Source organism: Galleria mellonella, unplaced genomic scaffold, assembly GCF_026898425.1.
Source record: "Galleria mellonella isolate WM207_F2 unplaced genomic scaffold, CSIRO_AGI_GalMel_v1 utg63, whole genome shotgun sequence".
Lineage (NCBI taxonomy): Eukaryota > Metazoa > Arthropoda > Insecta > Lepidoptera > Pyralidae > Galleria > Galleria mellonella.
In genome coordinates this window covers 8,035,310-8,052,528 of record NW_026442130.1, presented here as the reverse complement: position 1 = coordinate 8,052,528, position 17,219 = coordinate 8,035,310, and the positions used below count along the sequence as shown (strand labels likewise).

The following is a 17,219-nucleotide window of genomic DNA, read 5'->3' as shown; positions in this document are numbered from 1 at the left end:
CGTAAGTATATAGAACACTGATAAAAAAAAAGTCAGCTAATTTGACAATTAGCTGACAAATAGTTGACCAGTTTTGGAGACTCAATGTTCTATCTACATAATTTAAGTATCGGACATATTTGTTCTGATATTAATGATGTCTCTAGTTAGTGGATATTTTTCTTTCTTTCTCTCTTTTTCAATAGCATAAATTAAAAAAATATATTACAGATATTATATATAAATATATTATAGATAGAGATATACTCGTATTACAGATGTCTGTGTCTTTTCAATATAAAAGAGCTTAAATAAATACATAAATTAGTAAGAATTTATATAATATCCCCCTTAAAGGTTTTTGCTAGTAGTTGCTATGCTTGGTAGGCAATGTTTTAATAGAGACACTATTGCCCATCATTAGATCATTAAGTTCCCTTAGTCGCCTCTTACGACACCCACGGGAAAGAAAGGGTGACCTATTCTATTCTCATTTTGTATGAAAGGTAAGATTACTTGTGTAACATTTGACATAAGTGAGGTCTCCAATGATGTTTTTAGTTAGAAGATATTTTTTCTTTCTCTCTCACTTTTTTAATATCATTCTAAATATATAAAAATGCATAAATTTTAAGGCATAATATATAACAGATATCTATGTATGTGTCTTTTCAATATAAAAATAGTTTAACTACATACATATATATTAGTAGGAATATGTATAATACAAATAAGTTATTATTTATTGAAAAATGACTTTTAAATGTTTACTTCTATTGTTATATTTTTTTTATTCTAAGTAGAACGAAATATAACAAGAGGAGCTGTGAAATGGTTCACAAGTCATTAATGTAACAATGCTTTAAGAACAGAGATTATAGGAAATAAGGTACGATAAAGTGCTTTTTTATTAAAATATCTAGTTATAGTGCCCATAAATGTTAATGGTCCATTACGGTCATAACAATATAGTTTAAAGTTGGATTTTTGTTTCGTACTCAGTAAATTACTGTGTAAATTACTGATTATTATAGGAAACTTATATAATTTTGCCTTAAGCCATGTGAGAAACCACAGGGAGAAAGTATCTTACCTTTTAATCTAGGATATGGTTTTTTTGATGTATTAAATTTGATTCAAATCGTCTAAACGAGTTTAAACAAGGACTATTCAAATATATTTACAAAATATAATGTTTATATTATTGTACCTACAAAAATACCTACTTGAAACAAAAATTTTCTTTGTAATTTCCCCGTCGAAACAATTACGTATTCCGTTATAAATGTAGGGTAAGTGAGTTAATTTTTTTTTTTTTTTTTTTACAACACAGGGGGCAAACGAGCATGCGGCTCACCTGATGGTAAGTGACTACCGCCGCCCATGATCACCCACAACACCAGCGGCATTGCAGGTGTGCTGCCGGCCTTTTAAAAAGGAATATACTCTTTTCTTGAAGGTTATGTTGTCGTATCGGTTCGGAAATACTGCTGCTGGAAGTTGATTCCAAAGAATGGTTGTGCGTGGAAGAAAGTGCCTTGAAAAACGCACGGTGGAAGACCGCCACTCGTCCAGATGATTGGGATGAAACTTTAGTTTGTGGCGGGTTGTACGGTGGTGAAAATCAGCAGCAGGTATCAATCCGAACAATTCCTCAGAACACTCCCCATGATAAATTCGGTAGAAGATGCACAGAGACGCAACATCTCTGCGCAGTTTCAATGGGTCAAGTCGGACAGTAAGGCGTTGACTATCGATAATTCGAGCCGCCCGACTTTGAATGCGGTCTAACGGAAGGAGTTGGTACTGTGGCGCTCCTGCCCACAGGTGAGAACAGTATTCCATATGCGGCCTGACTTGGGCTTTATATAATTTCAGGCGGTGTTCTGGCATGAAATATCGTCTCACCCTATTGAGCACTCCTAACTTTTTGGAAGCTATCTTAGCCTTCTCCTCCAGATGACCGCAAAACTGGACGTCGCAAGATATATCAACGCCCAGAATTCCTAGACTTGACTTTTTATCAAGGGAAGTGCCCTGAAAGTGAGGAGATACGACAAACGGCGTCTTTTTTGCGGTAAACGCGCAGACTTGTGTCTTTTTGGGGTTAAATTGGACAAGATTTTGTTCACCCCAGATCGAAACTTGATGGAGTGAAGTTTCGATTTCAGACACAAGTCTATTCCGGCACTCATCGGTATGTGCCCGCGTTAATTGTTGGTTACTTCACATTCGTTTGTATAAGTCGGTACTGTTTTGATGTATCTTTAATAAAGTCATGAACATCTGTTTTTTTGAATGACTCACTAAGAATTCGCTGTTTAGAAAAAGTATCTAACTCTTTATGAGTAACTAACGAATTATGTCCATAATAAAATTGACGCTTCGCTGACGTCATCGAATACCAACAATGTTTTTTTTTATTTTTTGTTAAATATGAAACTAAGCGTACCCAAAAACTGTTACAAGAAAAAATGTTGACGCGAAAAAATATATTATAATAATTTTTATTTAAGTTTATTTATTGTTATTTTATAAAAACACTATAAAACTTAGCTATGTACTTGTAAATAAATTATAATACAATTAGAAGAGCTGTAATAGAATTTATATAACAATTTTATTAAATTTATCCAACTATATATGCGAAATAGAAAATTTTTTTGCAGGGACAATTAAAGGAGTAAATAATAAAATGAACATTCTTCATACAAACACTGGATTACTTAATAAAAAGTTTAATTATTGTTTTCGTATCGACCTTTGAAATAAGTTGTTTAGTTTCATTAATATTATCCCTGAATATATTTAAATGTTGATCTTTTTCTACTCTTATTTAAAGTGACATTTTGAATTATCTAGTAATATTTTGATACATTATAGTAAATCACCATCTTCATTGTCTACCATATTGTGTAGACAAAATATATTTCTCAGTTCATAACAAATAAATTCCCCGTCTGTGCGTCCCTGTCATGAAATATCGTCCATTGTAAATTGTGATGTTTGTTCAATGAAATCATTTGTACTATATTCGTTAATATGCTTGACTATTTTGATCTCTATTACAAAGACAATAAGAATTAGGTTCTTATTTTTATTATCGTCTCTTGGCAAGCAGATAAGATCTCCATACTCCAGCGTAGAGTACCCTTGACACAGACCACAATTCCTTAAATCTAGGTCTAATGTCATAGCATTTATTTTATGGGTTATTTTTTTTATGAACGATATACGTATTTAATAACTACGTATACTGAATGGCAAATTTTATCCTATTTATAAAACAGATATACCTATTTTATAAATAATAATTATTCTTCTTTCACATGTATAAAGTAGTTTGCAATTTTAAAAAAAGGTCTCAACTCGCCTGTATTGTCATTTGTTTTTTGATATTCGCAAATTTTCTCAATACAAAACTATTTTGATATGATCCCAATCTATGTAATAAAAGTAATTATTTTTTTAATAAATTTTTCTTTTTTTGCTTTTGAATGAATATGTTTTTATTTTTTCTTCATTAGCTATTCAAGTGCTTATTTATCGATCGGTACATAATTAAAGGTTGTGTCTCAAAAAAATTCGACTTCAGTTAAGACAAAACCAATTATTTTGATTTAAAAACTAAACCGATTTTGATTTCTACCATCGTACGGCTCGCTATCGACAGGATGTTCATCCTCATATCCTATAGCCTCAATAATCGCGTACTGCACGGTTTCAGACATGTTTCCTCCCACGAATACTCAGGTTGTGGAATGAGCTCCCTGCCGAGATTTTTCCAAAATAAATACGAAACAATAATATTACATAATTTCCTGTCATTGTAACTTTATATAATAACGTTAATTTCCATATCAAAATGCTATTAAATAATATTATTATAGTAGTTAATTAAATACTACATGAGACTTATGTTCAGCAGTGGATGACAGATGGCAGAAATAATATCTATTACATTATATACTCGTACATGTGCTAAAATATTAACGAAGATTACATAACTAATTTAATAAGACATTATTAATTTAATATTAGGCTATATCTAACTATATTTAACTTTTTTTTTAAGGAAAAGTATTTAGTTTAACTGAGAACACTCTTAAAAGGATGCTAATGCTTTTCATTCCTACTTGTATAGTACGAGTATTATAATAATAAAAATGGCATAAGGCCTTACACCTTAAATGGTCGCGTACAACGCGGTTTCAGAGATGTTTTCTCCCACGAACACTCAGGTTATGGAATGAGCTCCCTGCCGAGGTTTTCCCAAGAGACTATAGCATGGGGTTCTTCAAAAGTGGGGTTAAGAGGTTTCTTCAGGGTCGGCAACGCGCGCGTAATGCCTCTGGTATTGCAGGCGTTCATAGGCTACGGTAACCACTTACCATCAGGTGGGCCGTATGCTTGTTTGTCACCTCAGTGGTATAAAAAAAAAACTAAATAATTTTGATTATGTTTCACAAAAAAACCGACATTTAATTGTAGCAAAACCTTTTGAATTAAAATGTAAATTACTGAATCGATTAGGATAAAGTTTCTATTGGACTAATCTAGAAGGATATTCTTTGTGAAAAAAAAAATCAAATCGGTTTACAACTGGCGAGGTTATGAGGTAACAAATATAAAAACAAATATAAAATATAAAAAAATACAACTGAATTTTTTTCATTCTCCATTTTGAACCTCATTTCAAACCTTCTTCATTTTGAAGTCCATTGAAAAGAAACAAATAAGTACGAGTTAAAATACCTTATAAAGACGTGTAGGTAAAAAAAAATAAGAATTGCTATTGATTTAGTGCATAAAACATAATAAATAAGAGTGTCTAAAAATGCAAATGGCATAATTTGCTATACCCAGTATTTTCTTTTTAGGTATATATTTTTCTTTATTTCAGTGTTTATTAAAGTAGGCCAGTGTAATACCTAGAAATTAATATAGGCAAGTGTTCCAACGTCTGTGTAAATAATCGATGGACATTTTGTTCTAAATGCATATTGTAATTAACAATTTGTATATACATATATTATCCTTAGGTAATATTAAAATTAAGTTCTCTTAGCCGTCTCTTTAAGTACACACGGGAAAGGAAGCGGTAGTCTGTTTTATACGGTGTACCATATTTATATGTTTACGTAAATGCTTATTAAATTATTAAAGTGTTAATTGTTTCATTATGAATTTAAGTATAGCAACTCATTCGATCGTGTAACGGTTCTTTTATTTCTGTAAATAGAATCTTTGTGTGGACATGAACGATTACACGGGCAGTCATTTATTCCTGTTTTAGTTCTTGTACAATAAATATGCATTAAACTAGATATGACGATAATAAAATCTTTTATTTTTGATATAAATATTAAAAATGAAATTGTGACAAAATGAACTTATGCCATTATGCCTACACAACTTCGATATTAAGTAGCAGTTTGTAGCAATTTGTAGCGGCACTTTCAATTATGGATGAAGCAACTTCTATCTGGGTGCTTGACGATCTAACAAATTATACGGCAGTTGTTGTTTACACGATTTCTAGGTACGCTGTATATCTAATTAGGTTGTTAGCAGTTACTGGCCGGTACACTTTCACGGACTCGAGTAAGTTTGATTAAATACTTCTATTGAAGTTAATCTATACTTATAAAATCATTAATCCTGACTGATAATATCAACGTACAGCCAAAACTGCTAAGTCTGGAAAGCTAAAATTTTACATTACCGCTATGAAAATATTTTTTAAAATTTCAATTTAAACAGGAAAGACGAGACTTCTGAGAAAAGAGCACGCATGTAAAACCACAAGCAATAGCTAGTCTGTAAATAAACGTATTAAATATAAGAAAGAGGTTTATAGAGCGAATAACATTAAACCCTGTTTTATTCTATGCATTTTAGAATGATAAACAAGTAGTTTACTTAATAATCAAATATTTTGCCTATTATTCTTGACGACTTTTTCAAATTGTGTAACAGATTATAAAAAAAAAAATACACGTTTGAAAGTTCTGTAAAATGCTATAGTAAATATATTTTTTATGCAACTTTCAACCGATTTTGATAAAATTTTATAAATGTGTCTGTGTATATGTATCTTATGTGTATTATTTGCTTCAATTAGGATAGGATAGTTTTTATCTTGATGAGAAAAAACCAGTCAAGTGTGAGTTAAACTCAATCGCCGATATGTAAATTAATGTGGTTTAATATTAACGTATACCTTTATAAATTATAATTATATCAGATGTTTGATTCACAAATTTTAAAATATAAAGGGGTGTGAATCGATTTTGTTTTCTCAGAATATTTCATCATAAGTCATAAACTGTCACAACATAAAAATAAACAAGAAAAACAGTTTTCAATTTACAACCTCCAAGCAAAGAAAATATTTTTCAATTATTTCATTGCATTTATATGTGGGTTAACAATATCTAAAACATGCTAAATTTCAAAGCGATAATATTAGTAGTAAAGTAGTTCATTTATAAGGTATAAAGGAACTATGGTATGAAAGACTAAAATAGTTCCAATAAGTGGTAGTAGTGTGTAAAACAACGTTTGTCGTGTCAGCTAATATAATTATATAAGTCGAAATTAAACTGCTGAAATATGACAACCCATTAAGTTCGGGAGGAAAGAGATTGGTAGTATTAAGGTTTAACAGCCTCATTGTTAGCAATAATACGTTGATTTCAACGCGGTTTCCCCTGGAAACCATTTTTGATTTAATTCTTGTAAAATTCATCCCGATGGGCCACCTGACTTGACTCCATCCTTACCTATCATTCTTCAGTAGAGCACTAGTGAGGATATAGCTAGGGCATACCGATAGCGCGGGCGGGATTACTATTTCATTTATACCCATTAAAAAAATAACCATAAGTTTAGTAGAATTGACCACAATTAGAGTTCAAATCGATATAGTAGACAACCCTAAATTCATTGATAGTAGAACTACAGATAATATAATACTGGTAGAATTGATAATCTGAGTTCGAATCAAGGTAGACGCTTTTTTCAAAGCAAACAGAAACCAACATAGTGGCATGTTCACCGATAGAAATATTATAACGTGATTTGGAGCTGTTCACCATTAACTTGTATTATGGTGCTATTAATTTGTCATCCGCTCTAAACAAACACAGCTGCAGACTCTGTATTAAGCAATCGTCTGTTATAATGTACAATATCGAATAGTTCATTATACAATGCTGTGCTGCATTTGACAGTTTTAATTATATCGCCTGTATAGTCATTAATGAATAGTTAATATCAGTAATGTAAAATCAGAAAATCATAATATCGCTACTCATTTGACTATACAAATATCAGTAAATAATATATGGGTCACCTTTTCCAATAATTGCATGATTGCTTTCAGTAAGGAGACTGCTTTGCTGTACTCATAATGTCTGTGTTTGTTTTTTGTTAATCAAATATATGTGTCTTGTAAATAAAGCATATTCTTTTTCACTTCCATTCTGCCTCTTTCGCGTTGGCAAAAAAATATATTGTATACCTATTATATAATACTAGCGATCTGGTCCGGCTTCGCACGGATAAATAAAATTACTTAATTACTCGCTGTTAATGTAGCTTTCTATAGGTAAAAGAATTTTTAAAATCCATCGAGTAGTTTTTGAGTTAATCCATTACAAATAAATAATCGAATACTCTTTATAATATTAGACTAGAATCTGTATTCTTTATATATTATCTGGTACTATAGATCATCGTTTAGTAAACTACATCAGAAGCTTTCTTGTATAATGACGCTGCCTGAGAAACTCTTGACATCGATGGATGTTATGAGCAATATTGGTTCAATATTGAACCACGCGTTCAAAGCTGCGGGTTACTGGCTGTTATCCGCAGCTTTGAACGCGTGGTGGTGCTAACGACCACCTCACCCTTACCTCATCTTTAAGTATAAATTTTCAAAAATTCTTTATAAGTGAATAAATATCAGTTTTCTAAAAACATAATAGTTTTGGCTGTGCGTGATAGTCAATTGGGACAAACGATTTTATAAATATACCGAAATTTGCAACATTAATCGAAAACTGATTTGTTTTATTTATATACTATATAGTTTTAATTTTATGATTTCCTACTGCTTACTAGTTTATATTCACATAAATTCATTATTTAATGAAAAAAAAAACAACAGCTGAGTTTCTTACCTATTCTTGACTGAGATTGCGTTTCGAATGGGCGATAATGAAAAAAATTACTATTTGAAAATGATTAAATCTAATATTATTTGAATAAACATATTTCTTTCTTCTTGCTTTCTTTCTAATTCGATCTTATTCAGAATGGATAATAGAATTCTTTAACATTACTATTACATTTTTAACAAGACCAATCGCATAACATTCTAAATTTAAATATATCGTCACAGCTTACAAACAAGATTTATTGCACTTGATCAAACAAGCCCTTTGATTACTGTCAATCGTATTTGCATAACTTTATCTTGATTGCTTATTCTAAGCAGATATCGTGTAATGGCTTCAGGCCACTTGACTCAGTGACTCAAAGTACTTTTAGACAAATAATTTAATAAACATTTACAAGTTGATCGATGATGTCAATTGTGATAGACAGACAAAGGGATATTGGTATAGCTAATTTTGTATATTGGTACAACAGGACAGGAAATTCATCCCCATACCTTAGAGCCTACGAGTAGATGGTTTCAGCGCGGTTTCAGAGATGTTTCCTCCCACGAACGCTCAGCTTATGGAATAAGCTCTCTGTCGAGGTTTTTCTAAAAGACTACAGCATGGGAATTACGGCATTTCTCAAAGGAGTAAAGAGGATCCCCAAAGCGCGCGTTAATACCAGGTAAGATACGTTCATAGGCTACGATAACCATTTACCATCAGATGGGTTGTGTACTTTTTTGCCACCTCAGTGATATAATAAAAATTGGTAAAATATAAATTGTATTCGAACTTTTTGTATTACTTTATATTTTATTGATGACTAGCGATCTACCCCGGCTTCGTGCGGGTAGATAGATAAAAATATAACTTAGTATTGTATATTAATTTCAATATGCAATTTTTTTTATACCTTGCGTTACAATGATATTTTCATAGGAATCTCAAATTTTTTAACAATGTATGTCCTATATTCATTAAGTTATTATTAAGTGTCCACTGCTGAACATAACCCTGGTCTTAGGAGGGGTTTGCCAATAGTTGCCCTGCTTTGCAGGTGGATTAGCAATAGCAGTTAAGCTTTGGAGGTGTTTTAAAAGGGACGCTACCGCCTATCCCACGACCGCTAAAAATGTTTTCTATTTCGTAGAATATGATTGAAAATATGTTTTTTGTTTTGTATAGTTTTATCTTTTATATATTTATATAACATTTTAAGTATTTTTTTTTATTTTATGTGTTTGCTTTTCATAATTTACTCAAGCTATGCACATAATGTAATTGGATTATAACCTAGCCGAATCACAAATGTAATTATTACTTAAGTTTTTGATAGTTGTGATCTGTTTTGGCTGGAATTAAAATAATAATAATATAAAAAAAAAAAAAAACTTTCGCTTTTTGTTTTTACCTAATGGTTAGCTGGTAAAGAATGCCCTATGACATTAAGCTCACCATTTATACAAATTTTATTGTACAATAAAGAATAAATAAATAAACCACAAGTTCATTTTGTATTTACTATAAACTTTTAGATCAATTCATCGAACTACATTACCGCTATGATACATATAAATCCAAAAACGTGTTCAAACTTACAATTGTAATGCAATGCACGAGATACAAACAAAAATGTCTGTACCTCCTGCTATTGCAATATTGTCTCTGATATGTCGTATATCTTCGAAGAAAAGGGGAATGGGGTAGGCCACGTTATTCTGGTGCACTGGATCAACGGGCAATCCACAACAATTACTGTCAGAACAATAGCAGCGCCCTGAGACCGTTAGGGCCGCCAGCGATGGTCAAGTGTGGTCTGTACTCGCGTATATATTAGTACTCGGTTAGTACAGGACTTCATTTTATTGTAAAATTGAATAACATGACTTTTTTAATAATATGTATTATCTTCATCATATCAGCCGTTACCTATACACTGCTGGAGATAGGCCTACCCCATAAGATTGATTTTTTTAATGGGTGATAATGTAATGGTAACCCTGCCTGCATTAGCGGTATACGCTAGCGAGGCACCAGTAAGGGATGATATGTAAGAATGGAAAGCAGGTTAGTCAGTCCATCGTGATAAACACCCCTGGAATTCAGCACGATTTCTTCTAGAAGGAACCACATGGAGGTCGACCTGTTAGGATATAGTGCTAGCAATAGGGTTGCTAATCCTTATTATTAACAATCTCTTCTTCTCCACATAGTTTTGTCAGTAGTTGCCATATATGTATATGAAACAGTAATCTCGCCCGTACTGTTGGTGGACGCTGGCAGGTTAATAGATGAGAACAAAGTCAGTTGGCCCATCGCATTAAAGTTGCTAGAAATTAATCGCATCAGGAGTCATGTGTACTTTGATTTAATCAAATATATTAAAATAAAACAAAAACAACAGATATTTTTTTTATTCAAATTACAATGGCAAAAAAGTTAATGAATCATCCGCTGCAAAGTGGTAACCGTCGCCTATAAACATGAACAGTATCATGGACATAACAGTGTATACTGTGTCGCTCATTGTACCCTTCATGCGTTGCCATCCCTAAGAACTAACGTGTTATGCATTTGTAGCCTGTAATTAATTACATCAAGCCAAAAATGAAACCTGAGGAATGACGTTAACCAACACCAGTTTGACATTTGCATACACTTCTGCGCAAATTAATGTTTTTTTTTTTTTTTACATTTTATAACACTTTACAAATGACAGTGACACCTTATTTACTTTTACTATTTTCAATAAAGCAAAAATATTCTACATTTTTAAATTTATTTGATAATGTAGTGTAATCTGTGTTTGCAATATTGTTCAGTTTTTTTTTTTAATTTTTAATGTAATTTTTTTAAATATTTTACTATAAACACAGCATGCGTTTTTTGTAAGTAATTGATTCTTGTACATCACCTTTCAAATGGAATGCCTGTTTACTTGTTGCGACAAAATGAAAATCGTCTTGTAGTAATAATGCAGCTTTAAGATAAATTCTGTATGATTAGACTATGTGTTATTATGTTAGCCTCAGTACGTTAGATCACGAGCTAGGTTCGCCGTGATGGATCAGTGCCTCCGGCGATTTACTCCAACAGTGTGGAGGAAACAAATGAAACATTATTATTGTAGTCATATGTAACACTATATGTATACCATCGTTATGTTTAAATGAATAAGACTATATAATATATGAAGGTATAAAATATCTATATTGCTGTATAGTTTTTTTTTTAAATAGATGATAAGGGAATAGTAACCTGCGCTAAAGGTATACGCTGGCGGGACATCAGTGAGGGATGTCAGCGTATCCCGTTAGCGCAGGCGAGGTTACCATACCATTTTCACCCATCAAAAAAAAAAAAAAACCGATAAAACAGGCAAGGTTGTCATATCAATTTCACCCCATTACTGAATACTAATGAAATTTCAGTCCCCTACTGAATAAAGGCCTTCCCCATAAGGGAAGTTTTGCTACTAATTGCCATACTTGGCAGGCGGGTTGGCAACTGTAGTTTGAATTTTGTGAAGTTTCAAGAGGAACGCTGCCGCCCCAACCTTTGACCAATTAATTCTCTCAGTCGCTTCTTACGAGACCCACGTGAAAGAAAGGTGTGGCCCATTATATGCCGAAACTATACGGCAGGGGGGATAATCGATTGTTAAATTTGGGGATTAGTAGCCCCATTGTTAGCAATACACCCTATCAGGTCGATCTCCTCGCGGTTCCCCCTGAAAACTATCGTGTTCTATATATACCAAGTGAATTCATCACGATAGGCTAACTGACCTGCCTTTTCATTCTCACGTGTCATCTCTCACTGATGCCCCGCCAGTGCATACCGTTAGCGCAGACGGGGTTCCTATTTCATTATCATCCATTAAAAAAACATAAAGTTGACGGAGAAAAAGAGATTGTATGTAATGAGGCCCATTGCTGGCGATGTACCTTAACCCTGCACAGCATACCTTATATGGTATAGCATTATGGCCGCTGTTTGTACCATATTTTCATTTGGTCAGTAATGTTTTTTAAATAAATAAATACCAGAGGGAGACTTTGAACAAGTCAAGTGAAAAGTCGATTGCTTGGATACCTCTGTCCCATTCGTGTTTCAACCGTGAAGCAGTTGTGTTTGCATGGCTGTGTTTCGGTTTGAAGGATGGGATATGGCATGAATTTACTGGGTACTGTGTGAGGAATAAAACCTGAGTCCTCAGGAATGACAACGCATGGGGGGTATCATGGGCGAAACAGTATACTCTGTTATGTCCATGGTACTGCTCATGTCTATAGGCGACGGTTACCACATTCCATCAGGTGGGCTGTATAAAAAAAAATACCTTATTAGGTCGATTTCCACATGATTCTCTCTAAAAACCATCGCTGTTAATTTCTAGTGAAATCACTTAATCTTTCACTTTCTTATCCTGCTATTGTATACAGTTAACATAGATCACATCACATCCATTTTCATCTATTAAAAATCATTAAGTTGACAGGAAAGCGAATTGCTAGTAACTTAGCTTAGGTATCGCTATAGTTATCTATAATGACTAGTAGGTAGGTAATTAGATATAAACAGGTTTTCAATACCGACAAATATGTACTGATAGAAAATTAATTGCTCATGGAGGACTGACCACCGCTAGTAAAGAACACTTTTACAAGTAACAAGTATCAATTTAGTTTCGTATATTAAAGGTAATGGATTTGAAATAATTATTAATTATTTTAAATTCAAGATCATATAACTAGTTGATTAATTGTTATTTAAAACAATCATTAAAGAATTAGTTATATGATCTTCTGTAAAAATACATACACACACATATTCCAATGAAAAATATAGAAATTTAAATGTCGCTTCAATTTAAAAATATTTTCTGTTTCGTCAAGTTTTATAGGTAATTAATAATTATTCAAAAGCAACCGAATTCTATTGTAAGTATAACATCAACATAGACATACTTCTGAGATATAGATAATTATTTAAAATTTATTGTGTGAAACGATTCACTTAGCGACATTTCGTTTATTTAATATGATTAATGTAATACAAATTTAAATGACATTGAATAATTCCAAATTTAAAAACGTAAAATAGTGAGTTTCATGTTTATTTTACTCTATTATAATAGTACTTCTACTCAATGATAGATGGCGCTGTTTACTAAAAATGAAATCAAGGATTTACTACAACAAAACATATAACTTAAAATAAAAACAGCAATTTTTATATAGTTCTCATTATTAAACTATATCTGAAAAAATATTTTATGCATATTTTATTACCCTACATCGTATACTTACAATTAAGACTAGAACATGATTATCTAACATACCGACAGATGTCACTACTATTGATATTTACTTGTATTTTTATTTTCTTATTAGACTTACCTTACATGAACCTTGCACGCAAATGGCTCGAAAACCAGGCTTTGTGCATGGAGTGCCATCTTCCACGAGAGCTAAAGATGCGTAGAACTGCTGTCCTCGAGGTCGGCAATTTAAAGTGCAGGGTGCGTTTCCTGAAACGATAATATTAATATTTAATATATTAAGATTTAATAATTTATTCTGATTAGATATTTTTATATGTTAAAATTATACATTTTATTATTTACAACTGCACACATTTCATTCTGTTATTATTATACACTGTGAATGATGACGTATGATGTATTATGAGAATCGTACGATATGGGAATAAAAGCACCAATTACGATCGAATAGCTGAACAGATTTCTATGAAAATTGGTATATAGAGGTAAAATATATCTAGATTAACACATCTAATAGTTTTAATCCCAATTAATACAGGGAAAGCTGCGAAACTAAAGTAGTAATTATTATTTACCATCAACATAAGGCACCCAAGTATAGAATCTGCCGCGAAACGGTCTGCGGTCGTACACCGCGCATTGCTCGGCCCGAGAATCGCGAAGGGGTCCCGCGCATGGCTGTAAAAACAATAATATTTTACAATAGATTATTATTAATAATTAATATTTAAACCGATAACTCATCGGACAGATGAGATGGACCCCTTAATTGGGGTATTAAAAGACAGATCTCGTGAAAGGGTACAGATTTCGTAAGAGAGAGGTAAAGTGCATTAAATGACTTACTGTTTTTATCATTTGTGTGATCTGTGTATTTGCGTATCATAAAAAAAACTGCTCTATTAAGTCTATACCATTGTTTTTTTATTTATAAACAATAATTACGAGTACAATTTTTCATTAGGTAGGCTGTCAGTTTGTTGGCCCCATCTAGTGTTAAAAAAGCAATTTTTTTGATAATTACCAAACTGTCACTTACAGCAAATATTAAGCAGTTTCTTCATTAAGATGGAATATAGGAATTAACACATCATCGTCGTCGCATCAGTCAACTGTCTATTGCTGAACATAGGCCATAGTGGGATTTTGTCAGTACGCCTGGCAGGCGAGTTGGCAAACGCAGTTAAGTTTTGGTAATGTTTTAAAATGACGCTGTTACCCTCGACCTTGTTATACCTCGACCACAAAATGTCCTTAATCGCCTCTTACGACACTCAAGATAAAGGAAGAGATGACCCATTCTGTGCCGGGACCACACGGTAATTAAGGTATACTGCAGTGTAATGGATGCTTACCGATGTGTTACACTCGTGGTACCGCCGCCCGATGCCTGGGCAGTCTGGTTCTGGACCATTGACCACCGACACAATCTGCTCCCTTCCCACGCGTTCTGTGCTTTTTGACAATTTTCTTCTCTTTCTGCTGCGGCGTAATCTGGAAAAGAGATGAAATATTTGATTTTAGTATAAATTTATTAACAGTTTAGGTCATATACATTTACATGTAATGAACCTTAAAAACGAGTCAAACTTTTGGATGAGCAGGAATTCTCGATAGAGAATGATATATGTATTAGCATTAATAACACCTTTTGTGTCATATTTTATTGACCAAGAAAGTTATTTAAATAAATAAATACGAGCATTGTAGATCAGAAGTTTATAATCTGAAGCAATAAAAAAAAAATACATGTATTCTTAGATAATTTGTAGGCCAGTACATAAATTGCGTTCACGGGACATATTAAATATGAATAAAATTTCTAATTGACAGATTTATTGTAATACAGTCAAGAGATTGATTTGGCCTGATAACAAATTAAAAAGAAAATACGTACAAAAATTATATTCTTTAAATTTTGGTACTTTAGTAACATTTACTTTTATGTTTCCCTTTTTTAATATTACCTTTTTTTATACTACTTAGAATGGCAAACAAGCTAACGCCCTACCGGATTAAAAGTGGTAACCGTCGCCTATAGACATGAGCAGTACCATGGACATAACAGAGTATACTGTTTCGCCCATGATACCCCCCATGCGTTGCCACTACTGAGGACTCAGGTGTTATTCCTCTATACCCAGTTACTTATACAATGATTTCAGTCGTGTTTCGGTAGAATTAGTACATAAAGTTTCATATGTGCTAAGTTAGGATATAACCTACCTGTGTACCTAATTTCATTTAAGTCCGTTCAGTACTTCTTATTTCAAAGAGTAACATATGAGACATCCATCCATTTACCCATCCTTATAAACATTCTCATTTACGACTATAATATGGAACTAATGAAATTCCAAAAACCATGTTCTTTTCACATGTACTGTAAAGAGTGGTCATTAAGAATTTAAATATCGAATGTCATAAATACCTATACAATTTTAGCTTAAAACGTTCAATTTATTTCCATATTTAATAGAAAATTAACAGGGCCTTGTAACACCACAAATCCCACAATAATAACTCATTGAGTACGCACTGCTGCATATGTGGGGATGCGGTTAGATGTCTGATTTCACTGCCACCGGTGCATTCATCTGAACGGTAGGACCGACTGATTGGCTCCTAACGTTCCGGGTCGTGGACACATTGTGCTGTGACCTCTTGCGCTTATAACTTTGTACATTCACACGTGTCGTGCATTTAAATTTCCCACTGAGCCGTGCCTTAAAGTCTTCCGTGTTCCCTAATGATTTAATCTAATCTATTTAATCTTAGGTTAATCGTGTTATATAGGACAGATATCGATTATTATATTTAATTAATTGTGCATCGTGTTTTGCGATTGTTAATTTGAGACGGATATTTAACAAAACTGTATCTGGATTTGTAAGACCATTGACAGCGTTTTGCAACTTCAATACCGTCTATTTCGAATGTTTTTATTTATTTTATTCTTTATTGCATAATAATACTTTGAGCAAGTGGCGAGCATAATTAAATGTATTCCAGTTTAAGGTTTATACGTACTTATATGTGAAATATGTAATTTTGTGGTGTATCTCTTTATTGTGTAGTATCTAGACACCATACACGTAACCCTAGTTGCTCTTAAAGCACTAAAATAAGTAATTAATATTTGATTTGTCCGTAATTTCCTCAAATTCATTACAGACTACTAATGCCTTTTTATCTCGTTACAATATACACACTACTTTATATTATTGTTTATTTTTGTATTTTTTTTCTTTTATTTTTATTATTATATTTATCGAGTAAACGTGAATGCGATTCTAAGGTAAGTCTTTGTATAACTCATACTAAGGACTTTGAAGTGGGCTAGTATTATTCTAGATTAATAGCGAGGGAAAAATTAATTAATTTTTATAATTATTAATAAATTAATGTAGTCATATATGAAATCTATCATAAATACAAATGTTTATTAAACTGATATATTACAATAATCAATACAAGTAGTAGGTACTTTTTAAAACCTAACAGTGCGACTACATTCGAAAAATAAGCGAATTGAATGACTTACGTGTATTTTTATACGGAGAACATTAATTTAGTTTCGTTTTCGCGACCATTCGAGACCAATACAATACACATAAAGTCTGCGTATTTTGACAATTACCATAAACTACTGGTTATTTGATTAGAATTATTTTGTTTAATTTCGCTAACTTTAGTGTATGAATGACTGCAAATACTCGAAGATATTAATTTGTAATCGGAGATATGGACATCCACAAGATAATACCTATTTCAGTAAA

General features: G+C 32.4%; 1 protein-coding gene across 1 annotated transcript in view; it reads right to left on the bottom strand.

The window, feature by feature from the left end:
- The window catches only part of LOC113521818 (thrombospondin type-1 domain-containing protein 4-like), a 147,913-nt gene that overhangs the window by 52,249 nt on the left and 78,445 nt on the right, over positions 1-17,219 (bottom strand). Inside the window, exons 5-7 of the mRNA XM_026907471.3 lie at positions 14,796-14,934; positions 14,016-14,118; positions 13,556-13,686 (exon numbers count right to left, since the gene is read on the bottom strand). Coding sequence (XP_026763272.2) covers positions 13,556-13,686; positions 14,016-14,118; positions 14,796-14,934 — 373 coding nt within the window. The remainder of the gene's footprint in view (positions 1-13,555; positions 13,687-14,015; positions 14,119-14,795; positions 14,935-17,219) is intronic.